The sequence below is a fragment of the Penicillium griseofulvum genome, assembly GCF_001561935.1.
Source record: "Penicillium griseofulvum strain PG3 chromosome Unknown contig_95, whole genome shotgun sequence".
Classification (NCBI taxonomy): domain Eukaryota; kingdom Fungi; phylum Ascomycota; class Eurotiomycetes; order Eurotiales; family Aspergillaceae; genus Penicillium; species Penicillium griseofulvum.
In genome coordinates, this window is record NW_024467454.1 from 1,089,225 (window position 1) to 1,114,551 (window position 25,327).

At 47.8% G+C, this 25,327-nt stretch overlaps 8 protein-coding genes across 8 annotated transcripts; 6 read left to right on the plus strand and 2 right to left on the minus strand.

Annotated features, from left to right (window-relative positions):
- Positions 1 to 2,656: 2,656 nt before the first annotated feature.
- PGRI_059160 (uncharacterized protein) lies at positions 2,657 to 4,915 on the plus strand (the record flags this gene model as incomplete). Its single annotated transcript, XM_040793629.1, has 2 exons — positions 2,657 to 4,696; positions 4,757 to 4,915. 2 exons carry the CDS (start codon positions 2,657 to 2,659, stop codon positions 4,913 to 4,915), a joined length of 2,199 nt encoding a protein of 732 aa, XP_040648484.1.
- Positions 4,916 to 6,613: 1,698 nt separating this feature from the next.
- On the plus strand, positions 6,614 to 8,028 carry PGRI_059170 (dolichyl-phosphate beta-glucosyltransferase; the record flags this gene model as incomplete). The annotated part of the gene is made up of 3 exons (XM_040793630.1): positions 6,614 to 6,727; positions 6,840 to 7,625; positions 7,684 to 8,028. The coding sequence occupies 3 exons, from the start codon at positions 6,614 to 6,616 to the stop codon at positions 8,026 to 8,028; spliced, it is 1,245 nt and encodes a 414-aa protein (XP_040648485.1).
- Positions 8,029 to 8,808: 780 nt separating this feature from the next.
- Positions 8,809 to 9,609, plus strand: PGRI_059180 (uncharacterized protein; the record flags this gene model as incomplete). Its single annotated transcript, XM_040793631.1, has 1 exon — positions 8,809 to 9,609. One exon carries the CDS (start codon positions 8,809 to 8,811, stop codon positions 9,607 to 9,609), a length of 801 nt encoding a protein of 266 aa, XP_040648486.1.
- Positions 9,610 to 10,370: 761 nt separating this feature from the next.
- Positions 10,371 to 11,633, plus strand: PGRI_059190 (uncharacterized protein; the record flags this gene model as incomplete). Its single annotated transcript, XM_040793632.1, has 1 exon — positions 10,371 to 11,633. One exon carries the CDS (start codon positions 10,371 to 10,373, stop codon positions 11,631 to 11,633), a length of 1,263 nt encoding a protein of 420 aa, XP_040648487.1.
- A 1,107-nt stretch (positions 11,634 to 12,740) lies between these two features.
- On the plus strand, positions 12,741 to 13,454 carry PGRI_059200 (putative cell wall protein; the record flags this gene model as incomplete). The annotated part of the gene is made up of 1 exon (XM_040793633.1): positions 12,741 to 13,454. One exon carries the CDS (start codon positions 12,741 to 12,743, stop codon positions 13,452 to 13,454), a length of 714 nt encoding a protein of 237 aa, XP_040648488.1.
- A 1,363-nt stretch (positions 13,455 to 14,817) lies between these two features.
- PGRI_059210 (ATG3/ATG10 family protein) lies at positions 14,818 to 15,978 on the minus strand (the record flags this gene model as incomplete). Its single annotated transcript, XM_040793634.1, has 2 exons — positions 14,818 to 15,358; positions 15,428 to 15,978. 2 exons carry the CDS (start codon positions 15,976 to 15,978, stop codon positions 14,818 to 14,820), a joined length of 1,092 nt encoding a protein of 363 aa, XP_040648489.1.
- Positions 15,979 to 16,653: 675 nt separating this feature from the next.
- Positions 16,654 to 22,961, plus strand: PGRI_059220 (Zinc finger, CCCH-type; the record flags this gene model as incomplete). Its single annotated transcript, XM_040793635.1, has 8 exons — positions 16,654 to 16,816; positions 16,871 to 18,938; positions 18,998 to 19,516; positions 19,565 to 19,709; positions 20,133 to 20,641; positions 21,341 to 21,551; positions 21,608 to 22,765; positions 22,839 to 22,961. The coding sequence occupies 8 exons, from the start codon at positions 16,654 to 16,656 to the stop codon at positions 22,959 to 22,961; spliced, it is 4,896 nt and encodes a 1,631-aa protein (XP_040648490.1).
- An 888-nt stretch (positions 22,962 to 23,849) lies between these two features.
- Positions 23,850 to 24,724, minus strand: PGRI_059230 (putative cyclin; the record flags this gene model as incomplete). The annotated part of the gene is made up of 2 exons (XM_040793636.1): positions 23,850 to 24,494; positions 24,548 to 24,724. 2 exons carry the CDS (start codon positions 24,722 to 24,724, stop codon positions 23,850 to 23,852), a joined length of 822 nt encoding a protein of 273 aa, XP_040648491.1.
- Between the last annotated feature and the right edge of the window lie 603 nt (positions 24,725 to 25,327).

Consider the following 25,327-nt stretch of genomic DNA (forward strand, 5'->3'; position numbering starts at 1 on the left):
TCTGCAAGTGATTGAAACTTATCTCGGCCGACAGAACAGGAAATACATGTGAATAGCGGTCAGCAGTTTCCCCAGCCTTTTTAGATACATCGCTGCCTGGAGTATTGAATCTGCTGATAAGGTCATAGAAGCATTGATATAGTTATACCTGTCCAAACAAGGCATTTGCCTTGAATTTCTCATTTTTAAGAAAAGTAAAGCGGCAGAGTATGCAAGTTGGTATAGCGTGACCCCCCGGGGACAGGGGTTGGAAGCCTAGTTTCAATGAATCCTACCAATTCATACTATACTTGGTAAAGGTCGCATCCATCATTCTCAAAATGAAACAACTCCGGGATTATCTAAAAGCAAAGTGAGCGGGGGACCGTGTAATCACCGAAATTTGTAAACATCAGATAAAACGATCAAACCAATCACATCATACTTTTATACCACCCCTTAAAAAGAAGATCCCTGTAAGTACAGAGTAGATCCCTAGAACTCGCGTAGAATTTGCCCGGGTGAAATCTGCAGCCCTTTCCCCGCTCCGGCAACGCTAGGCCTCGCATGTTTCATGCAAGCTTATTGCACTAAGATATCGAAAAGTCAAGGATTCCCATATTACAGAGTACATAGCATACTTGCATATTCCCATAATCTAGGGAAACAGACCTCTTTCACCCGGGTTTGGCCCACTGCGCTGGGTTTTTCCTGCTTCTTCCCGTGTGGCTTGCAATATCACAACTCCCTTGCAGCTACAATTTAGGTGATACCAAGGGAGGCAATGAGGTTGAACGGGGGCTAGATCCCTTTGTTCCAGCGAAGTGGAGCGCGTAAAACTTCCCAAGGTTGCCTTGTAAAAATGCGACCCAGGTGGGATATTAGGTGGCACAAACAAGTTGCTTTATGAAGATGAGTATCTGATTGGATAATAAATACTTGATTTCATGTTCTTGAACAGAGCTCAAAATATTGAGGGCGCTTAATGATAGGCTTAGGGAGATTTCTGCAATTGACAGGCAGAAAGAAACTAACGTCATCATGCCTGCCAAGTCCACTAGTTTGGATTTCAAAGTCCTAAGTAATCCGTTGACCGGAGTACAACATACAGCCTTTGACATTGTTTACGAGGCTGATGATTTCAATTGTGGCCTATATCTTAGCGTTCTACTCGTGTCAGCTCCGCCACATCTGTTCGATAACTGGTCAAAGCTGTTTCTAATTTTATAGCTATATCTTGGCTCAGGTACAGATTACTTCGTATAGATGGATATGGGGAATATCAGCCAGCTGTATAACCACTGACCATAGATCGAATATCCAAGTCGAGCCATCACATGAGCACTCTCATAGCCCAACAAATTCATGGATCTGGCATCTTAGGTAGCCCGTTGGCAACCGTACATCGGCCCATTTGCAAGTTTTGTTGCATGATTACATGTCACCGGACATTCAAGAAAACCAATCCACTGGCAATATAATACCAAGGCGGTTAATTATGGGTGTCCGCACCATCTAATGACCTTCGAACACCAATCAAACATGGAAAGATCTGCTCTTGATCAAAAAAAAATTGACTCAATGTGGGCGGAGGAAATGCAGCGATGTTCACCTTGTAGTCAATGCTCAATGCGAAAGCGAAATCGAGATAACCCGGGTCCCCCTGGTGCCCACCCAGGTGGATCAAGAGCAACACAAAGCCTCTTTGGCCTAAAACGCCTTGGTCATTGCCAAAGCTTGGTCAAAAACAACCGGTGTGATCAAATCCGGTCATTGTAACGAAAGAGCGGTGACGAAGCAAACAATGCCCTAGGGCTGCAAGGACAGGTGTAGACTTTGGTCTAAATGACTGCGCTAATCATAAGATGGCGCATTTCATGTCTGGATGGTGTTGGGAGACGAGTGTTGGGCAATGACGAGGTAGTCTAATGTTGGGTGAAGCTCTCACGTAATTGGGGGATCAGCAGTTATAAATAAAACCTCAATCTCTTACTCTGTACAGATTCTGATATTATAGCAAGTCCTGCATAAGAAAAGTAAGACGGAAAATACGGAGATACACCTGGTGCCCAGGGCGGCTATAACGAGGCGCCGTTAGAAAATTTACTTGGCACCAGGGGGGTGTTGACAGGCCTTTGAATCCTTCGAGTCGTTCGAACCTTCCACGCATATCGGGGAAAAAGGAAGCAATATAAGGCAACCACCTCGTATCCTAAATACAATTAGAATTACACAAAATAGGCAGAATTATAGGCGATCGGCATAAGGACCCGTGCTTACCAGACTGCCTTGACAAAATTATGAACAGGTCCCACTCGTTATAATTGTTTACTCTGTATAAATATTCCACATTTCCCCTCTTTGATATGCCATGTGAATTCTTAACTCTCATTAATTTATTCCGAGTACGTCAGGCACATTGAAGACCTAGATAACCAACTAACTCCCCCCACCCCCTAGGTTGAAATGGGCGAGCCACTGTGCCGTAAGGAGGCAAGGCCAAGGTGTTTTTACAGCTTGCTGGATGCCAAGACTCGACTCTCAGACATAGTCGTCCATAGCGACGTGTCACCAAGGCAAGTTGCGAACTTCAGCTTATTGTTTACATATCTTTTTTAACTGTTCATACAGACGATCTATTAAAAGACTATTGTCAGAAGAGATCATCTCTGAGTCGATGGGTACACACGGCCGCTGCTCAGCCACGCCACCGATATCCGGTGCTCGGCCAAATTCCACTGGCGTCCTAGGAGACGATTGCACTATGGAAACACTCAGTAGCCACGGCATGCGAGCTCTCAGAAGTCCCCCTCGCTCCAGTATAGGACACGTTGGCAAATCTCGTCGCCGGAACAGCTTCCGGGTCTCCAGAGAGCCTCGGCGGTTACCGGTCTCGGCTTCTCAGCAGCTAAACCCTAGCATGCCTCAATATGTAAATGAACGCACAGATCCAAAGACTGAGATCAGCGCGCAGAGGCAGGAAGAGAAATCGCGGTTAGCTCAAGGTTTTGGGACACGTCCAGAATTGCAAAGATCACATTCAACGCCCACGGCTGTGCATACTCAACATGCTGATGGAATTATGAATTTTTCACTCACTACGCAAGAGCAAGAGCAAGCATCACCGCGCACAAGAAATGAGCAGCCATTAGAGCAAGATGCGGGAGAAATGGAGGCAGGGGCAGTCGCTCAGGAAGCAAAGCATCAGAAACTGTTTAGGCAACCGGATACCCACACCATCACCGAGGAGCAACTGATCAATGAAGTGCGGGGAATCTATACCGGGCTTGTCATGGTAGAAAAGAGGTGCATCGAGATCGATAGGCAACAGGCGCAATCAAAGGCCGAATTATCACAGGCTAAGTGGCAAGCCCTCGTTACACTACACCGAACACTACTCTACGAACATCACGACTTTTTTCTTGCCTCCCAGCACCCGTCAGCTGGTCCTGTTCTCAAAGAACTAGCCGATAAGTACGCAATGCCCGCGCGCATGTGGCGCTATGGAGTGCATTCATTCCTAGAGCTGTTGCGTCAAAAGCTCCCCGGCTCGATGGAGTACATGCTTGACTTTATCTATCTCTCGTACTCGATGATAACATTGCTGTTAGAAAGCGTGCCAGATTTCAAAGAGACCTGGATCGAGTGCCTGGGTGACTTAGCGCGGTATCGAATGGCCGTAGAAGAACTTGATAAGAAGGATCGCGAACTTTGGGCAGGGGTGTCGAGGTATTGGTATAACCAGGACGCAGATCGAAGCCCAGAAAACGGCCGCATTCAACATCATCTTGCTGTTTTAGCACGTCCGGATCTTCTTCAACAGTTTTTTCACTACACGAAAGCGTTGATCAGTGTGCGCGCATTCCCAAATGCTCTCGAAAGCATGACACAGCTAGTTGCTCCTCTAATGAATATCCCGGCGCCAAACTTGGTTACTTCGTTCGTGACTACTCACGGCGCGCTTTTCATGCAAGCCCCGGTTAATGACTTTGTTTCTCGGGCGAATATGTTTCTTGCTACTCTGCGTAAGGAGATTAGCCGGGTAGGCCGACACGGGCAGCAAGGTGTCGAACTCACGTCTTGCAATTTGGTCCAACTGACATCTTGCAATATTGCTGCGATATTTCAATATGGGAGCAAATCCGGAGCGGTGGAAGCCGACTTCACAGTGAAGTTACGCAATCCCACACCGGAAGATCGCCTAGCGGCAATGAAGTGGGCATCTAATGCAACAGCTGCAGGGCCTACATATCCCACCTCCAGCGATCTCTCATCCCAGTTTGCATTCAGGGCGAGTTCTCTCGCCTTTCACACATTAACCGTCATTCTCGGTCAAGTCGGCGAACCCAATATGTATCCGAGCGTGCATATCTCGATGGCATTTGTGTGGTGTCTCACGCTCAACCCGGCCGCTATACAGCGACTAGAGCCACTTGTTCCGTGGTCTCTACTTGCAACCTATCTCAACACCTTATTCCGCCCCGACACGAACATTTCGAAGATTGAAGACGAATCATTCCCGCTTCTTAACGATTCGACTACGCAACAGCTACCGGAGGACTTTTTGATTAGAGGAGAGGCATGGAGCCGGCTTTACTACCCAGATTCATTTTTCGAGGGGGCTCCTACAGAAGACAATAGACCACCAACAGAAGAACATTCGACAGTGATACCCAGAAGACATCGATGTCTTTGGCTTGGAGTGCGGATCGCAACTGTCTGTTTCCCCTTATATTTCTGTGAGTACATGTAAAACTGACCTCTTATCTCATATTAGTATACCCGCTGGATGACCTACGACCAAACGCGACGGTTCATGCCAACCCAATTAGCAGACGAATTTGCGCCAATTGCAGAATCCCCCGCTTACCTCTATGGCAATCCTTACTCACTAGGAACTGAGACATCCCTCGACCAGGAGATGCAGGAAGTTTGAAAACGCGGATGGGTGACTGCTGGATCTGTTGGTGGCTCCGTTGCGGTGCTATGCGTCTTGGCGGTGATCATTTCGGGCTGGTAGAATCCTGGAGATTATTTTGTTCTTGTTCGAATCAGCGCTCAAGCCTTCTTGAGTGCGGATCATTCCATTGGGCACTTTCCGTACACGAAGCCAGAGAGTGGACCTCTTCTTTCATTGTTACCAGACAGGAAATTTATGAGTCGCCATGACTACACGACAGATATCAGAATCCGATTACCCACTGGAATCACCATGGAAGGCCTGCCTCCGCCTGGAATCTGCTCCCCGAGGACCCGACTGCTTGAAATATCCAAGGATTGCCGCATTGCCATGGATCTATGGAAGTTAGCCTGTCCCGGGATGCTCTCGCTTCAACCCGTCCGGTTCCGTGATGATTGGGAACCTGGTCTGTCCTGGGATGCTCCCGATCCCATCCATCCAGTCCCATAATGACTTGGAAGATTCGCAAACCTCTGCTCACTTTCCAGGTACTGGACTATGCCATTCCACCGTGATTGGGTTTATCTTTTGGAACTCAAGACTCCCATTCCAATCGGTTTCTGTGGCTGGGCCATTGCGTGCCGCTTCTATCCAGAAATGGTACATCAGGGCTATCAGAAACACATCCTTGGCTTGTCGATGTGTGGCTTTGAACTTGCTATTGGACGAAGGATTGTTGCTAGAATAACGGAAAATACATGAGAAAGGAAGCGAAATGCCAGGGTGAAGACAAACGAGATGATAAGCGAAGGAAAGTATTTGAAAGAAAAGGATGAGAGCTTTTAGTGTCAGTCCCTGCCTATTTGGGAAGTGTTCGCATCAAAGGTTATACTTAGAAAAGTCCATTTCACAAAGCCTTTTCTCGTCTTTTTTGCCGTCGACCTATCTATAAAACTGACACTTCTAGACAGAATGATATCTGAGAAGACCACTGAAAAGACATCACAAGGCTTATGCGGCCCATTTCTTGTACAGTATATATGTGCTCCCTTGTTCTCTCTTCAATTTTCATTCTCCTTTACCCCCTTATTCATTACCCACATAATTTTCCGTCCCGTTTCTATGGATTGTGGATCAAAGCATGGCCAGGTGTTCAGGCTGTGATCCTGTTCTCTCTGGGTCAATTTACTTTGCTATATTTTAGTAGTGACGGTCCTCTAACTTTTACCATTGGAGAACATTCTGAAAGCACATGTCTATAGTAAGCAGTCGCCATTTGATAGAGCAAGAATTAGCTCTTGTATATGGCAATATATGCGATCTGGAGTAAACGCGTTTGAATACGTAGACAGGCAAATGAGCCACAATATATGTGGACTCTTATAGGTTATAATCTAAATTAGAATGTAGTAAAATATAGTAAAATATAGTAAAATATAGTACTTAATATAGTGTCTACGAACCGTGGCTCCCGGAAGTGGATCGGGTCGATTATCGGCTTGCGCGTTGCCGATAAAAGGCCAAGCTGGCGATTATCAACTGGCATTCCTCCCCCTCTCTTCTGCCTTTTCTCTTTCTTTCTCTCTTCAAATGGCGATCATTCTGCCTTACATCTATGAATAAACAATTTCTCTCTCGGACCTAAGTGCTTGCCTTCTCCCTTCGGGCATCACTACGTCTCCCCATTCCGCATATCCGTCTCCGCGTCTGACGTCTAGCTCGTCACTCTCCACAATGGCGGCAGCTTGGGGCCAGGTCTGTCGCCAATGCGTCAATACTGTGGTGGAAATCCCAGTCCAGATCTTACTCATTGCTGCCCTAGCTAGTTTACTGGGACTATTCGTTCTAGTAAGTTCACATTCCCCAGCTCCGCTTGTACCAGATCTTGCGGTAGCACTCCAGACACATGTAGCCCCAATTGCAATTTACTGACCTGTCGATTCTTCTTACAACCATATAGTTCTCCTTATTCATATTTTTTGTTGCGCCAGTCCCACGAGAACCCCTACCAGAAGAAAAGAAGTATAGAACACTCGCCAAAGATGGATCCGTGACAGATCCCGAAGCCCTCCCATGTTGGCTCGAAAGCCCAGACTCCAAAAAGAGCACCCACAAACCCACCGCAACACACACAATCACCCCAGCCGAGCTATTCATGTCCGTCGTAGTACCAGCCTACAACGAGGAAGACCGGTTAACCGGAATGCTGGAAGAAGCCGTCAACTACCTAGAGCACATGTACGGGGATACAGCCAGCGCCATTTCACGCGCCAGCAGCCCGAGCACAAGGGAGACGCGCTCAATGCGCAAACGCAAGCCGAATGGGGATACCAGCGACGCGGGCTCGGCCTCAGACCGCGGCTGGGAGATCATCATCGTCTCGGACGGGTCGACAGACCGCACGGAGGAAGTGGCGTTCCGGTTCGCGCGCGATCACCAGCTCTCTCTGCACCCCAAGGGACACGCGGGTCCGTGGACACCGCAGGCTGCGGAGGGCGTCCATATCCCGCCTGGCACGATCCGCGTCGTGAACTTGACTCATAACCGCGGCAAGGGCGGGGCGGTCACGCACGGTATGCGCCATGTCCGTGGGCAGTATGTTGTCTTTGCGGATGCGGATGGGGCGAGCAAGTTTGATGATCTGGGTAAGCTTGTCGGGGCTTGTCGGGATGTAGAGGATGCGAAGGGGCGGGCGGTTGCTGTTGGATCGCGCGCGCATATGGTTGGGAGTGAGGCTGTTGTGAAGGTATGATATTCTATATGGGTGATGGGATGCTTGGGAGGTTACTGACTCTGCTCGATAGCGTTCTAAGCTTCGGAATTTTTTGATGCACTCGTTCCATTTGATCCTGTGGCTCATGACACCGCCTAAAACGGCTACTGTCAAGGATACACAGTGTGGATTCAAGCTATTCTCCCGTAGCGCACTGCCTTATATTGTGCCGTATATGCATTCCGAGGGCTGGATCTTCGATGTTGAGATGCTCATGCTGGCTGAGTTCGCTCGAATTCCTGTGGCTGAAGTGCCCGTGGGATGGAGAGAGGTCAAGGGTAGCAAATTGAATGTCTTGCGAGATAGTATCGGCATGGCTTGGGGTCTGGCTGTCCTGCGAGCAGCTTGGTCATTGGGCGTTTATAGACAGCGATGATCAGGTGTGGAACAAATGTTCCTGCTTTCGACGGACAATTTTCCACGGCTAATATATTGCATCTTGCATTTTTGGACACTCGGACTTTTTACTAGGCCGGATTGGATATGTAGTTTTGGATAGATTGGCTGGGCACTTTTTCCTAGAAGAGCTTGCTGGGCTGGACCTGACATGCTTCCCTATTTCAACTCTATTCTTCTTTTCGTCACTAGAAAATGTCTACTATGGAGGATAGAACTGCCTGGCTTAGATGTATGTGATGACGTGTGAATTGAAGGTATGGCTGCCATACTCCCGTACATGATCCACTCATACGTGGGTCACCCATAAGGACATAAGTTAAAGATTATCACATAAAGACTTCATGCAAACCCATACAAGGGTCAGTACTTCAGGGTAATTAACCTCAATGCGGTAATATGATGACTTGAACATTTGCCAAAGCATCCAGGGTTCGTAACATCTGAAGTATGCGGCTGTGATATCTCTAGAGGATGCTAATCAGATACATTGCACTCCATAGAGTGAGTCGACATCGTCTGATCGTTGCATTTATGTTATGCAAATATCGGCCAATTCTTGTTTACTTTTATTTTTTATTCAGCACTGACGTTTTCTGTTTTCAATTCAAAGTTTACGGGAAAAATTCTGACGGTGGCAAGAGATCTATATATGTAGCATAGACACCCGAGTGGTACCACTGCCTTTTAACCATAATTCTAATAATTAATAGCCCCTTTCGAAAGCTCGACATTCATTCTTGCTCTTTCTTCAGCAAAAATGAAGCCAAATCTTACTCGCCCATCAATACCGCCATCAATACCACCGTCACGGCTTCTCCAACTCCCAGCCGAACTCCGTCTCAAGATCTACGAATATGCACTAGCCGTACCAAACGACTACCTAGTCAGCAAACCAATGATCGTACTAGACGATCATGGCAACACATTCACAGCCCGCGGCCAATACCGAGCATTATCAATGAGTCCCCACTGGGTCGGCGAAGACGGCACCGCACGCAAACTACTAGCAGTGAACCGGCAACTCCACGACGAAGCCGAAGACTACCTCTACTCAACACACACCCTCTTCCTCCGCAACTCCTTCAATCTAGACCGACTAGCCGACTTCCTCAACACCCTCAGCGCAACCGCCCGCGCGCGCATCCGGAGTGTCGGCTTCGAGGTCTTCTTCTTCGTGCACACGCAAACCGGCGTGCCGAAGCGCACACTGAAACAATACGAAGCCGCAGCACGGCTTCTCTCTGAGAGACTTCCACTGTGGAATAGTGTGCTGCTTTACCTCGATCCGCGTTACTATTATCCGTCCGCGAATGTGGGTGGTCGGAATCTCACGGCCCGGGGGGTGTTCGATCTTGCTACGCGTTTCGGGGCATTGTGCAAGGATGTGAGCTTTTATCCGTTGCCGAATGGGGATCAGTATTTGCTTGATGAGGCTCAGCAGTTTGTTTGGAGGACGAGACAGGATGGTCGTTCTATTAAGGGATGTTCGGCTTGGTCTTTGGATTTCAAGAAGAAATTGGTTCCGCCAAGCCGGCTCCGGCCCGCGTCATTTTGCTGATGTATCCCTTTTGTTTTCCTTTCTGTGTTATCTTTTTTCCTTTATTGTGTTTCTTCTTTTTTATACATGCGTTGTCTTTAGCATTGCGGACTTCGGCTTTGGTTTCGCCGGTGTGTTTTGACTCTGCGTTATGACGTCTTGAGTGCCTGAGCGCTGATACCAACTGCAGGTGTACATCTTTGGCGCAAATGGCGGAAATTAGAGCATCGCCTTTGGACTCTTATTTTACTGATTTGGTTGGATATGGGCTTTGTTATATTGTTTTAGATTTCTTATTTACACATAGACCTACCTAGGTATATATCTAATAGCATAACATCTTAGTAATGATATTTCCTATTAGAGCCCTTTGACGTCATAAGTTGTCCACTCACATTCTGGGATTTCCTTTCTTTTTCTATTCCTGTCTTTTGTGGGGGATAGTCATATCAACCTTGGAAATATTTAACCTCTTTAACTTCGTACTTTCTTTTCTTTCTTATCTCTCCTTTCTCCTTTTTCTCATTTCGTACCTAAGAGCTACCCAAATCCGAAAGCCTAACCACTCGAGGCTAGACAGCCATATTGGGAATCTCGCATGAAATCCCGGCATTAGATGGAAGTGCTCTAAGCTCATTGACCGCTTCTAGGAACTCCACTTGTAACGACGTGGAAAGCTAGAACTTTGCACGTTGGGCACTATCGGACCTGGGGGTCTACCCCTAAATATATCCTTATCTACCGACTTGCGCTCATTATCGTGAGAAAAACAAATCTCAGTCATGAAGTCTACCAAGTTACCTGACGGCCACGGAAGTCTCTACAAAGAAGTACGCTTCTCTCCGACCGAGACACCTATCCGTCGTACAAAATCTGTTTCAGCCACATTTCCTCCTATCAGTTCAGGCGACGGAACCGCATTTCAAGGCTCGGCTTTGGTAAATTCATTCACCATGGATACTTCATATATCGACCAATCACGAGCCCTTCTCCAGAGCCAGCGGATGAACTTCGAGACGGAAAGGGCATTATTTGTACAGGAGCGACAGTTGTGGGAGAAGGAACGGGCACTATTGCGATCAAAAATTGCCGAGCTGGAGGTGCTTGTGAAAAGTCAAGGGAACAAAACAAATCAATTGGGATCGGAAGCGGCCAAGCTTATACTTGCAAACGGAGCATCCCGATATAACACGAATGGCTTTGCAGCTCAAGTGTGGGAGGGGACAAGTCCAGGCAATCGGCCAACAAGGGTGTTCTTCGACCATGAATCTCCAGACCAAAGCTATATATCGCCAATCTCCGAAAGTGGGCTGAATCCGCCATCCCTTGATCGGGCTCTTTCACCCCAATCGCAACCAGTAGACCCTTCTGGGGGGCCTGTGAGTCTGCCGGTGCCGATCGAAAAGCTCGACAGCACTCTAGATGGCATCACGCTCAAATCCACGGCGCTTCCACCTGCCGTGGTAGCACGAGTCATCACCCCACCCTCCCCATCGCCCCTAACCTCCCCTGGAACTGCCCCTTCAACCGCTGCAAGGCCTCCCATGGAACACCGAAACAGTCTCAAATTGAAGCTGTCAGAGCTCGGTCCGCCCAATGAGAACTTGCTTCGCGATGCGGGTCACACCCCGATGGCGATCATCGAAGCCGATGATAGTCGACGGTCCAGCCAGGAAGGGACTCCAATTGAGATCCCCTCCCAGACTGAGGAGGGCCCTCTTTCACCTGTGACAACGAACGTTCACCAGCCTTCCGAAAATAATATCTCCTATTTTCCGGATGTGCCAGACGACCCCGCTCTCAAGGGGCCCCTGGGTCTGATTAATGACGAGGAGCATGACTCGAACTTTTTGAACGAACTTGATCAGAAACTCCTTCATCAAGCTAAGAATATTCTAGGCAGCTCGGTTGAATCGGCTGATCCCAATCAGAGTGATTCCGAGTCTGAGTTTCCTGATCAAGGCGAGAAGGAACCTGAAATGAAGTTCAAGAAATCAACTAATTTTGGCACTGCATTCGGACTATCGAACCCGGGTCAAGTCTAAGGAAGCATATATTCCCCACCATCTATGCTTGGATCTCTGTGATCTGTGTGTGATACATACTATTATGTCTATTGAGAATGTCTTGGTGATTTTGCTCTTTTTATGGAGCAGCATATGCTTTTGATGCTGTAACATCTTTTTGTCTTCTTCCTCCCTTCTGGCGAAATACCTTACGAGATTATGATCTATGCTGATATGTGCAATACAACCTCATTTGTTTTAACTGATTCAGATCTCTTTGCGGGTCTTTGTTTCTGGGGTTACTGCTTGACTTGAGAAACAACAGCCCTAGCAAGTTGCGTTTGGACTCACCTGTGTTGAAGTTCCTTGCGTATGATGTGTATCCACTCAATATGAATCCGATTTCCTGATTGGTTGCTCCAAAAGTCTCGTACAGCGAGTAATTTTAGTGTCTTTATGTCTTATTGGCCACTATCCCTTGCATCCATACAACCTTTCTTCCCCATTCGGCCACACGTGTGTCTGTATTTCCCAAAGAACTCCGTCTGCATACAATAAAAGACTTGCTAAACCTGTTCTAGCTAGGTTACGACCACTCGGTGGCTCAAGCTCAGGCTCGTGTATAAACTTAACGCTGGTAGCCTAGGGCACATCTAGTCTCCCAACAGAGCTGCAGCTCCTTACTATCGAACATCGAACCATATCGCTTGCCCTAATTTCCACCGATTACTTGGTTCCAGACCTTCTAAGACCTGATGTCTCATAGTTTCTTTCCTCGACACTCGGCATTGACTTAGTACCTTGCAGATCGCTAGGCTTGTAGCTTTTCTTAGATGAGTTCCATCAAGGACTAATCCGTACCTTGCAGAAATATCCCTACCTAGACCGATCTACTCCTGGATAGAGCCCTTGGCTCTTCCCACGAGAGTTTTCATGTGTATACATCGTGTAGGTGCCAAAAGGTACATAAGGATCCTTGTTCACGCCTCCTCTTCTGTTCTTCATCCACGATCACAGTCCTTCATTCATCTGTCTTTCTCCAACACTCTTTCATTCAATTATCTTTATATTTTCAATCTTCGGATTCATTAATCAACAACTTCTATCTACCTCTCTTCTAAACAGAACAAAACAACAATCGCAAAAATGGTCTCCACTACTATCAACTTCTCCGGCCTCATGTGCCTCGTTCTTGCTCTCGGCCCTGCCAACGTCCTCTCAGCTCCCCAGCTGCCCGCTCTCCCATTCCCAGAGCTCATCAACCACGGCCCGGAGACCACCACCCACGGCCCAGGAAACACCGAAACCTCCGCCGGTCACGGCGTCAACATGGACATCCCCGGCGGCCCTAACGTCGACGTCGGCGCCGGCTTCCACGACGTCCACCGCGGCCCCTGCGGCCCTGGCTCCGGCAGCGACCAAAGCGCCGGCGCCGGCGTGTTCATCAACATGCCCGGCGGCCCTGACATCGACGTCGGCCAAGGCATGCACAACCACCAAGACGGCTTCCCTTGCCCCGAGCCTCCTGTCGTGCCCGTTCCCGTCACCACCACCATCAACCCTGCCCCCGTTGTTGTGCCCACCACCACTGAGACCTACACTCCTCCCACCTGGACTGCCATCACCGCCATCCTCCCACCCACCTTCACAACCCCCATCTCCGTCCCTCTCACCACCGCCCCACCCGCATGGGCACCCGCCGTTCCCACCGTGCGCTCAACTCCTCTCATCCACCCCGCACCAACCGCATCGGCCTCTCCCTCCGCCGTGCCCTATGTCCCCGTCTTCAATGCCGGGTCGTCTCTGGTTCCCGGATCCGTTCTTGCTTTGGCTCTCCCCGCTATTTTGGCTTTCTTCTAAACACCTGGTCACCGACATTTACAGAATACGATAAAAATGGCGAAAATGAACCGGAGCGTCCATGTTGACGTGGTCTAATGATATGTGTATCTCTTTGAAACTTATACTTCTTCCTTGTCTACTTTTTACCAATTTGTCTGCGTCGGCTGGTGTACTCACTCACAGATCAATGCATCTTCTGTGCTCGTTGAGGGTCGATATTTATTACGTCGGCGTTTTGTGATTCATCGTGTGTTTTTGGTTCTATTCAGTTCGAATATATTACTTTCAGATACTACATTTTTCTAGTATTAGTTGATTTGGTACTCCGGTTTCCTCATACACATCAATATCTAACTACTTAGGATACCACCATCTCATGTAGTATCTCATCTATGATTAGTGTTACCCATGGGTTCTAAGTAAATACGAAAAAAAAATGTTCAAACTTGATCCATGATCAGCCTGGACTTCGCATACTAACCGCAGGTATCTTTGCCACATTATTTGCTTCATGGAATTATATTAGACTAGCATTTACAAGTAAATATATATACTGTACGTAAGGAAAGTATGGCAATGTAAGTATATAAAGCATGTACAATGTTACTGGGAAGGTTCTGGGGTGGAAAATATATATGTTGCGGGTAACCCCAACTCGAGATATATATTATCAATCCCGTCACTCTGATTTTCCTATGACTGAATATGGAGGCAAACTAACGCTAAATGAATAGAATAATGAAGAAATGGACCAAAAAGTTAAAACGAAAGAGCCAGTTTGAGGAGGTTTTATGAATCTTTAATTGAATGGTGGCTTTCATTGCGGAGTCGACCTGCAGGAACCAGTTTAGGGCACGGAGCAACCCAAGCACCTCGAATTTTATACATCATACACATCGACCTTTTGTTATTGACTCTGTTGGATATATCAATGCATTTGCGGGCCCGGGGAACTGCCCTTCCACTCATATCTTCAATCCGCCGCAGAACTAACTTTCAACACAGCGAACTTAGTGATGGTGGTCTAATTTTGGGACGCTAGGGGCTATGTTATAATTTCGCAATGCAATATGTCTCTACTCTCGAATGTTCACAGGTTGTAGTAGATTTGCCATAGGAAACCCCAAAGCTAGCGAAGATAATACCCAGCAAAAGCAACCCACGAAGGGGGAAAGGGAAATTATCCGAGCGCCGGGAAACAGATTAACGCCAAACTCATGTCATGTCATGCATATCACATTTCGAAGTTCGAGAACCAGGGCGCCAGAGCCCAGCCATTATCCAGTCGAATTTGGCCGAGGAATTTAACTGCCTAGGAGGTAACGATCGAATAAGACGCGTCTAGATCGAATAAGACGCGTCTAGATCGAATTCAAAGAAATTATACTCCCATCGTAAAGTCGTGTTCAATTCCCGGTGTCACACTGGCAATGAACTTGAGGAACACAACCAGGTACTGGTCTACCCGGATAGCGATCTGTTCTTCCTCATCGCGTTGCAGCATCTCCCACTCGTCCCCGCCAGGCTGTGCGTGGTGGGAGTCTCCAAGGGATAAATTCTGCGTTTCATCCACCAACCCCTCCAATCCGCCGCCTGCTCGGAGAACACGGTTCGCTTCTTCGCGGGACTGTGTCTGCTTGAGCTTGTCGCGGCGGAGCTTGAGTGCGGCATCGGCACGATCCAAAAGTGTCTTCATAACAGAAGCATGGCGGCATGGGTGTACACTGGCCATCTTGACACTGCCCTCGAACCATGGGAAGTCCTCTAGTGTCACGGTCTTGTCTTTATAGTCGCCGACGATATCCTCCATCATCAGATGTGGTGGAAGCGGTTCGGACGCCGATAAATAGCCGGATAGATAGAGACGGGGTGTGCGGTAGAAGTTGGAGTATGTGATGTAAAGGGTATAAGTGCGGAGTGATCTGGAGCGATAACAATAACGAGTTAAAAAAGAGAGTAAGGTGAAGTTGAAGATAGGAAATAGTGCTCACTGTGTCCCTGACTGATCGTCTGTCTCTCGGATGATGGCTTCCTCATCATCGTCTTCATCCTCCATATCGGGGATATCATCATCCTCCTCCTGTTCGCCTATGTTCCCGGATTCATCGACTGTGCGCACGTCACGAATCCGAGCTTCTTGCTTATCACGATCTGCTTCAGCATCGCGGCCACCGCCAGTCCGCAGCCACCCATCGCCTCCATCGTCGGATGCTGTGCCTTCGCCGCCATCACCGCCCGAGAGGAAATCCCTCACAATCTCGTCCTCAAGCCCAGCATCTCCGGCAAAGTTGTCGTTCAGTCGTCGATGACATGGTACTCCTCGAGTGACCAAGAACTGCTTGCCATCTGGGAGGTAGGATACACGTTTTGCCGGACTTGATGCGTCGGCCCATGACCATGTGGGGAACTTGTAGACTAGATAGTCTCCAGCGAGAACAAACTCCTCCGGAGTGATTTGGCCAGTGTTGCGAAAGGTGGAAGTGCGTGATACTGGGGCCAGGCGGTCCCGCCACGTTGACAGTGTAGAGTGTAGGATATTCATGTTTCACAAGTGAGGATGAAGAAAGAGATACAAAAGAAAGCGGCGGGGGGAGGTAAATGATAAGCGGTGGAGCACATGATCCGCCCCGCGTCCACGGGTGAGTGTCATTTTGGATATGCACGTGATGGTACCTATATCAGAACGTTATTTTTGGAAATGATAGAAAGGTACGGAGATATATCTTCTATAAGGATCATCAGCGTAGGCCCAAAAGTCAGATATACTGTGTAAACCAGTGAATCTATATAAGAAAACAAAGGTTGTTTCTTCATATCTTTGTCTATGACCGTAGAGCTCTATACCTCAAAAGTGCCTTCTATTTGGATGCCTAGATAATTTCAGACTGGAAGTAAAGCGTAAAGCTAGCGTAAAATACAATCCAATAATCCTCTTTTCCTTCAAAGCAATGAGCGATAAGACCCCGAGAACCTACGAGCACACACTTCACCCGACAAAATGTTCTAACCCAAGTTGCCAACCTCCTTCCATTTGGTTTGGGATATACGTATATTCCTTCTGGCTAGAGGATAGGTTATGGCTTGGCTATATAAAAATGTTTGTATCATAAAGAATTAGGGTACCTGTGCTAGCAGAAGGAGAGCAAACGCCATCTCCATATCTGACCAATTCCTACCCTAATCAAGATAATTTGGACATTCTAGCGCGTACACATCAATGTTTGCTCTTTCCCAATGTGTCTCGTTTGCCATAGACCCAATGACGTATAATACCTACATTGCGAGATGCTTCAATGTTGCTTTCTTGAAAAAATCAGCCATCTTCCTCTCCCTGCTCACCCAATTTTGTGGCCATTTGATCAGGAAACGGACCTCTCTTAGTAAAGAATTTCCTCCATTTACCTAGAGCTATTCTGACCAAATTTCATAGCCAGATACACTAGCTGAAGATTTTCTTTACTACTCCACGATCATGGCTGGTCGTGAAAATCAACGATTCCGAGGCCCAGGCCATACCAGCAAGCGAGGCGGTTCGAGCAACTTCGGAAGACGTAGCCAAAGCGACAATATCTGCAGGCAATTTCAGCGTGGGAATTGCACCTACGGCTCAGCTTGCAAGTTCTCTCACGACTTGGCAAGAGCTAGCGGATCCGAACCCAATCCCATAGCTGATGATCCGAGCTCCCGGAGACGATATTATGACTGGAAGTCGATCCTGAGAAGAAGCCCTCTCGGTGCCAAGTACCAGAGAGGACAGGAAGAAATACTACGACTGTGGCGAGGAGCGATTGATATCCTTGAAGGTGAAAATACAGGAGACCAACAGTCTCTCATCAGGGACCTCGTGGATGATGATCTTGATGGACACGCGTTCATTCTGGCAACTATCGATACAGCTCGCCAAAATTGGAGTCGCTCTATTCCTGGATATATTGAGCTGTTTCTCAAGGTTATCACCCATTCTTCCCTATTGGATTGTCTCTCCGTTGATTCATTTGTTGGCACTATGTACGCAACCTTTGCCGGCCCGAATGGAGACCGAGCAATCGGGTTTCTGGAAAGTGTTTGTCGCTGCATGACAAACAGCCGTGAGAAGAATGGCAACATCGGGTCTCTCGTCACTCTAGATATGGTGAAGTTGCTATTGAATGTCCTGTATCAGCTTCTGCACAGGGTCCGACGGGCACGATTTCATGATGACCTTCCTTCGCTTCTCGGCTCACTGTATGATTTGGCCCACAAAATGATCGAAGTATGCTCTAAAGCCGACCTCGAGGCGCTTGACAACAAAATTGAAATCATGCGAAATGTGGTCGCGAGCGCAAAACGCAGTCTTGTTCCACCCAAAGCACCTGCAGAGAATGGTCACAGGACTCGGAGTGGACTAGCTCAGTCAACATTTCCAATGAACATGGAAATCCCTGGTGGCAGACACGACAATGATCTAGCAGAGATCTCACAGATTCGAATTCTTCCGACACAAGGAGAAATTGTCAGTGACAACTCAGAATATTTACCATCTACGGACTTCTCTCAGCCACACTTCATCGAAGATCCTATGATGAGATACATTGACTCTACATTCCGAATTCTGCGCCATGACATCTTCGGTACTGCTAAAGATGTACTTCGGGATTTACTGCAGCAAAATGGTTCAACCCCTTACCTACCGAACAATGATAGCAGGGCGCATATCTACAAGACATCTCATGTCCAGAATATCTTCGTTAACGGAAGAAATGAGCTCGAAGCAACAGTATCCTTCTCTGCCCCGTCACAACTGCACAAAAAGCCCGTTGCCGAGCAATCCAGATGGTGGAAAGATTCCAACCGACTAGAAGAAGGGAGCCTAGTGTGCTTCTTGACTTCTGAAGGCACTAAAAAAAGGCTGCTTTTTCTCGAAGTCACAACTAAGTGCTCCTCCCAAGAACAACCAAACAAAGTAAAGAGCACTCTTGTCTCCGGTCGATATCCACCTAGCATAACGGTGAAGCTTGCGACATGTTTGCAACAAGAACTAAATCTGCTCGGTCAAATTTACACCGAGAAAATCTCAGGTACCCTGGTTGACTTCCATGGTCTCATTCCTGCAACGTTTGCACCGATCCTGAGAAATCTACAGCGTGTTCAGCGCGAGGGGGAGTTGGCATTCCAGAAATGGATCTTGCCAGGCCGAAACGAGAACAAGGGGAGGACCAATATACCTCCACCACCATACGCCCGAAAACTGGGATTTGTCTTTCCCTTCCGTTCGATCATAAAAGATAAAGCTCACGATATCAAGCTCGACCCATATTTCCCAGAGTCTCTCGACCTCAAAGAGCTGGAAGTTTTGACTAGTCTCGACCATGGGCAGTGTCAGGGACTTGTTGCTGCTCTTACTCGAGAATATGCAATGATCCAAGGTCCCCCGGGTACAGGAAAGTCTCATGTTGGGGTCAAGCTTCTTCAAGTTCTCATCTCTATCAAACGAAGCGCAAAGCTGGGACCAATTGTCGTGATGTATGAATTGTTTTACACATCTTCTATAGCCCAGATTATATAGCTAACTGGAATGACAGGTGCTACACTAACCATGCCTTGGACCAATTCTTGAAGGACCTTCTGGCTATCGGTATTCAAAAGATCATACGCATTGGAGGCCGCAGTCAGACAGCTGAGCTGGAAGGCAAGAACCTTCGCGTTGTTAGCGGCAGCATCAGCAAGACAAAGGTAGAGTCACGAACCCTCGGCCAAACTTACAGCGAGCTTGAGGAATGTATGGAAGTTGCTGGGTGTTCCATGAAGCATCTACACCAGTCCCCCAAAGGGCCCACCTGGAAAGGGATGCAGCAATTTTTGCGAAACTATTGGCCCATGATACATAGACAGCTGGATCTGATAGATGTGGAGGGGTTTCAGAAAGTCACCAATGACCCCTTGTTAGACTGGCTGGGGGTCAAATCGACAAATCGCCTGAAAGCTAAGGATGCGGATGAGGCTGACACTGAACGGTTGGAAAACTTGACACGGACTGCTGAGAAAAATATCTATGACCTATCGAAGCCAGAGCGCCGAACTCTTGCAAAGAGCTGGTTCAAGTAATGGTACGAAAATGAGAGTGCCTCACTGTTTGAGGCAGTCAAAAGCGCCGAGAGCTTGCGTGCGAAGATCAACGCTGTCTATGACGAGATAAACCGGCGAGCGCTGGTCCAAGCCGACGTTGTTAGTATCACTACAACGTCTCTCGCACGAAATATCGAGACATTACGCCGCATAGGCGCAAAGGTTATCGTATGTGAGGAGGCAGCTGAGGTGATAGAGGCCCATGTCATTTCATCACTCATGCCGGGCGTGGAGCACTTTATCCAGATCGGCGATCATCGACAACTACGGCCGCAAATTTAAAATTATTTACTTGGCCTTGAGTCATCATCTGGAAAAGCCTGGCAGCTGGACCGGAGCTAATTTGAGAGGCGTGCTGTCGGCGAGCCAGGCCTCAGTCCTGCACCTGTTGCACAACTTAATGTACAGCGAAGAATAAGACCCGAGATTTCTTAACTCATTAGGAGAGTCTACCCAAAGCTCCAAGATCACCAAAGCGTGATAAATCTACCAAACGTCGTCGGAATGCGAGAGAATGTCTTCTGGTTAGATCATCGGTATAGTGAAGACTCCAGAGAAGACGACATTCGTATGAAATCACACAGTAATCAGTGGGAGGTTGATATAGCGACCGCTCTTGTGCGCCATCTCGTCCGACAGGGAGAGTACAGCACCAAGGATATTGCTCTCCTGACTCCATATACCGGCCAACTGCGGAAGCTTAGGGCATCGCTCAGCAATGATTTCGAAATATGTCTCAGCGAGCGGGATTTGGAGACCTTAGCAGCCGAGGGTCTTAGAGTGGGCACAGATGAGCCTCCTCAGCTAGGATCCCACAAACTAATCAAAAGGAAAACACTTCTTCAGACGCTCCGCCTTACTACTGTTGACAACTTCCAAGGCGAAGAGGCAAAGGTGATCGTCGTCTCCCTTGTTCGGAGCAACTTGAAAAGCAAAGTTAGCTTTCTACGCACCGAGAATCGTATTAACGTGCTTCTCAGTCGAGCACAGCACGGGATATACCTAATTGGAAATTCGGAGACCTACCTCAATGTCCCAATGTGGGCTGATGTTCACGCTCAGCTCGCCCATATGAACGCAGTGGGCACGGAACTGGGGCTGTATTACCCCCGCCACCCAGGAGTACCTATCCTCTGTTCTGAGCCTCAAGAATTCGAGAGAAAAAGCCCAGAAGGCGGATGCAATCTTCCATGCATACGCCGGCTCGAGCCATGTGGTCATCAGTGCCAGGCGAAATGTCATTCCTTGTTCATGCACGATGGGTTTGCATGTTGTAAGCCTTGCCCTCGAATCCGGAAGTCCTGTGACCACGCATGTCCTAAGCTTTGTGGTACAGAGTGTGGGCTTTGCATGGTCGAAATCCTAGACGTGATGCTGCCTTGTGGCTATGTTAAAAGGACGCTCAGATGCCACCAGATAGGCAATTTAGCATCTATAAAATGTGACTTTAAAGTCGACAAGACCGTTACCAAGTGTGGCCATGTTCTCCGACTCGCCTGCTCTGTTGATATTATATCTGAGGGTTTTAGCTGCACTGAACCATGCACCGAGATTCTCGAATGTGGTCACCAATGTGGAGGTGTCTGTGGACGTTGCTTAAAGAAAGAAAACGGCGTAGTATCGTTTGAACATCCGAGATGTACAAAGATATGCGATCGTCCACATGGAGTCTGCAACCATAGGTGCCTCAAGCTATGCTATGATGGCAAAAGCTGTGGAAATTGTGAATCTAAATGCGAGGTGACTCTAGGTTTCTCCGTTTCTCATCTCTACACACTGATAATGCTAACAACAAAAAGGTTCGATGTTTACACTCGGCATGTGGCTCTATCTGCGGAGAGGCATGTGCACCATGTATCGAGAAATGCACTTGGGTTTGTCCTTATCAAGGCTCCTGCTCAATGCCATGTGCAGCACCTTGTGACCGACTTCTATGTGACGAGCGATGCACCGAAATTCTCAACTGCGGCCATTAGTGCCCGAGTCTTTGCGGAGAGGAGTGTCCAAGTGGTATGTGCCAAGAATGCGGTGACAAGCCAGACGCTCGTGTCGATTTCCTAGAATAGAAATCCTATTCTGAAATCAACCTCGACGAGAGTCCAATTGTGGTGCTTGGATGTGGTCATTTCTTTACCAGTGAGTCGGTCGATGGTCTAGTCGGCCTGGATGAAGTGTACACAAGGGACGGATCTGGCAAGTTCGACGGCCTGCGAGATTTCTCTGCTTCGCTAGCCACCATCATACCATCGTGCCCTGATTGCAAACAGCCCATTCGTCAGTTCGTAACAAAACGATACAATCGTGTCATCAATCGAGCTGTTATGGACGAAACATGCAAACGATTCTTAACGCAAGGACGCATCGACCTCGAAGCCCTTAATTCTCGTTTGAACACCATCACAGACGCGCTTGCTGCCAAAGACACAAAGGTACAGCCAATAACCAGCCTTACGAAAGAGCAGATCAAAGTACGAGATGGGCGATTAGTGAACATTGCAAAGCAAGCTACAGCCCTAAGTAAAATGATGGATGAAGAGCACCAACCCGCGAAGCGGCTTAATGATGCTATTGCTTTGTGCCAGAAACCACCCAGTGGCGAAGACACATCTATCTCTAGCCAACTTGGAAGACTGAGAACATCAACTCCAAGACCTGACAACCAGATAACTCTTGGGGCACGATTGATCTCTATCAAGGCCCGAGAATTCGCTCTTCACCAGAAGTTCAGCCTCTTGAACCGAAATGCGAGGGTTGAGCAGACAATACTTATTGTTCACCTTAATCAGTGCACAATACCGTTCTTGAAGGACTGTCGGGAATTGATCATCAAAGCCAAGGAGGGGAGCCTCTTCCGCATTGTCATCACTGCAACCCTTGCGTTTACTAAAATATCCGAACTATTTGGATGGTGCCATCGCACTCATCCAACGACCGGAAAGGATATACTTGGTCCAAAAAGACGGAAGAGTCCGGGGTTACAATCGCATGATGACCGCAGGAATATGGCACGTGAGTTCCTTGCCGATGCTTTGGATCTATGCGATCAATTGGGAAATTGTGAGGAGCTTCGAGAGAGGGTTCGGGAAATGAATCGTCTCTTTGAAGCGCGGTACGAAGAGGTGACGCCAGAGGAGCTTGCATCCATCAAGATTGCCATGGTTGGCGGGCGATCAGGCATGGCGACTAACTCTGGGCATTGGTACAATTGTATCAATGGACATCCTGTGAGTTGATATTGCTAAAAATTCGACGTCTTCCTCCAATCGGGATATACCGCTAACTGTTTCTGCTTTTCAGTTTGCCATTGGCGAATGTGGTATGCCGATGGAGCTAGCCAAATGTCCTGAATGTGGAGCGAGTATCGGAGGACAAAATCACCAGGCAATTGAGGGTATCTCTCGAGCGGAGCATATGGAATAGCCCTGAAGGATGGAAGCATCTATGTGATTCAGTTATGATCAGCAATTTACCTAGCTGCTTTTGTCAGTTTGGAATATCATACATCGTAGTACGCAGCAGTATAGACGCCAGGGGTCAAACCCCCATTTCTAGGCAATATCGATGCCCTGATGCCTCATTTTCTGAATAGGACCAGCAGAATAATTAAGATACCGAGTTACTATCACAAGATAGTAGGCTGTATAAGCGGCCTTGTGATGTCTTTTAAGTGGTCTTTTCAGTGGTCTTTTCAGTGGTCTCTTCAGTGGTCTTCTCGGTGGTCTTCTCGGATATTAGGCTGTGTTTATATACCAGTTTTGTAGGTCGACGGTAAAAGAAAGGCGGAAACAGGCTTTGTACAAACTACTTTTTGATGTATAAGCTTTCAATATTTGATAAACCGGGAGAAGGAGTGGTTAGGTAACAACCAGGCCAAAAGTAAGACATCAAGGCATCAATATTCTCTAGAAATGGGGGTTTGAACCCTGGCCTCTATACCGCTGCGTAATACATCTACTTGGATCGTTATGGCCATAGGAGAAAGTATGGTATGTAATATAAATGTTCAGCTTGGCAGACGGCAGGATTCACCGGCGATGTCTAAAGCTGTCGAAACAGCTAATCTTCTGGCCCCAGGTTTCGACCGTATCCACAGAGACGAGGCCGTTTGTTGTTGGGTGGCAGGATCCCTTCCGGGTGAAGCAGGATCTCGCAGGCCTTCTCGCTGTGAGGCCTTATGTCGATTAATGGCATTCTCGCCACTCTGAAGTGGATGATTCAGTAGATAGCTTGCTAGCTTCTACCAGAACATCCTTCCCAATATATCTTTGATCTTGAAATCTGATGTTCTCAGCAAAAATCAAAGCATATTCATTCACCCTCCTCCATCATTCGACGTCGCTCAATTTCGGCATCTACTTCATTGACTACCATTGGAATAGCTTTGTTCTTCCACCGACTGATCTCGGCCCGCATAAAGCCTTCTGTACTCTTCATGCCTACGACCAAAAAGCCTAGCTCTTCACGGTCGACATCGAAGACTTCCCACCACTCGCTATCCACAAGCTTGACGCCCTCTTCGCGTGATGCGAGGTAGATGGCAGCCACAGCCAGGGCATTTGGCTGGTGAGTGACATAAAGAAGCTGGGGCGAGAGTAGGGCCGCATTGAGGTGCTGGATGACCCGCTGAGCCACAGCTGGATTTGCCACACCCAGAGTTTGCAGATATGTCAAAGCGATAGTGTGTGGTAGGGCGACATGTGTATCAAAGCCAAGAGTGCGGAGGATAACCGTTTCGGTGCGGAGGAGGACTAGCCGGGCGGACTGATAGCCTCCTTCGGATAGGATATAGGTTTCAGGAGATGGAGGGGTTTCAGGAGCCCCGCTCTGACGCACAAACCACAAGGGCGATGCATCTTGCGATAGGAGCAATGTGTAAACATTGAGGACGGAGCGCGGGGAGGTTGGTTGGAAGGAAAGCTTAGCCGTCAGGTACAAGGCTGCGGCGGATACATCCTGCTCTGATTAGTGGATCAAAAGGAAGGTTCAGTGTTCCTAGAGCCGGTTACCTTGACTGAGTAGATTCGTAGGCTACCGCCGTCAGCGCCAAGCCAAAAACGCGTGAAGATTACGATAGCCTGGGCAATTATATCTTGCGACAGGTGTAGGAGAACGCCGGCAGCTTGAGTGAGCTGGGCGCCTGCGCAACGAATTGAGGTTTCAAGGTCAGATGGGACATTGTCCATTGAAGATGAAGAGTGCGACAGTTGATCAAGCGTTGCCAAAGCATTAGACAAATGCTTTAAACTAGAAGCCATGACGATACGAGTTTGTAGAAAACGTGCAATGACGCAGATTACAAGCAACTAAGTATTCCAAGCTAGGTAGACATAGCTCTCTCATTAGATAATGCCTCACCGTAGATCTCACCGCCTTCTCAAAGCTGTATACAATTTTAATTTGTATACTAATTTCAACTTTTTCTACGCCTGTACACATGTTTTATCATAATGGTACGTTCATCTGTTGATCTTGGGGCTTATAAAGATAGAATCATATCTCTTCTTCAAGCCGGCGTATCTTCTTCGATATGCGATACTCTGTACTAGCAATAGGCTGGCCCAACCAGCAGTGGGTTATACGGGGATTCAATGGATAATAGGTTATCAATGTACAGATATATATATATTTCATAGAGACAGAAGTAGGTGCATTTTGAAATTGGTGATATTGAAGTCTTAGGGTTCTTCTTTACCGGCATCTTCGTACAAGCGAGTGTTTAACGCCGAGAAATAAGGCAATTCCAGATTTGTACGGTAGTATAGGTGCGAATATCGAGGTAATCAGGC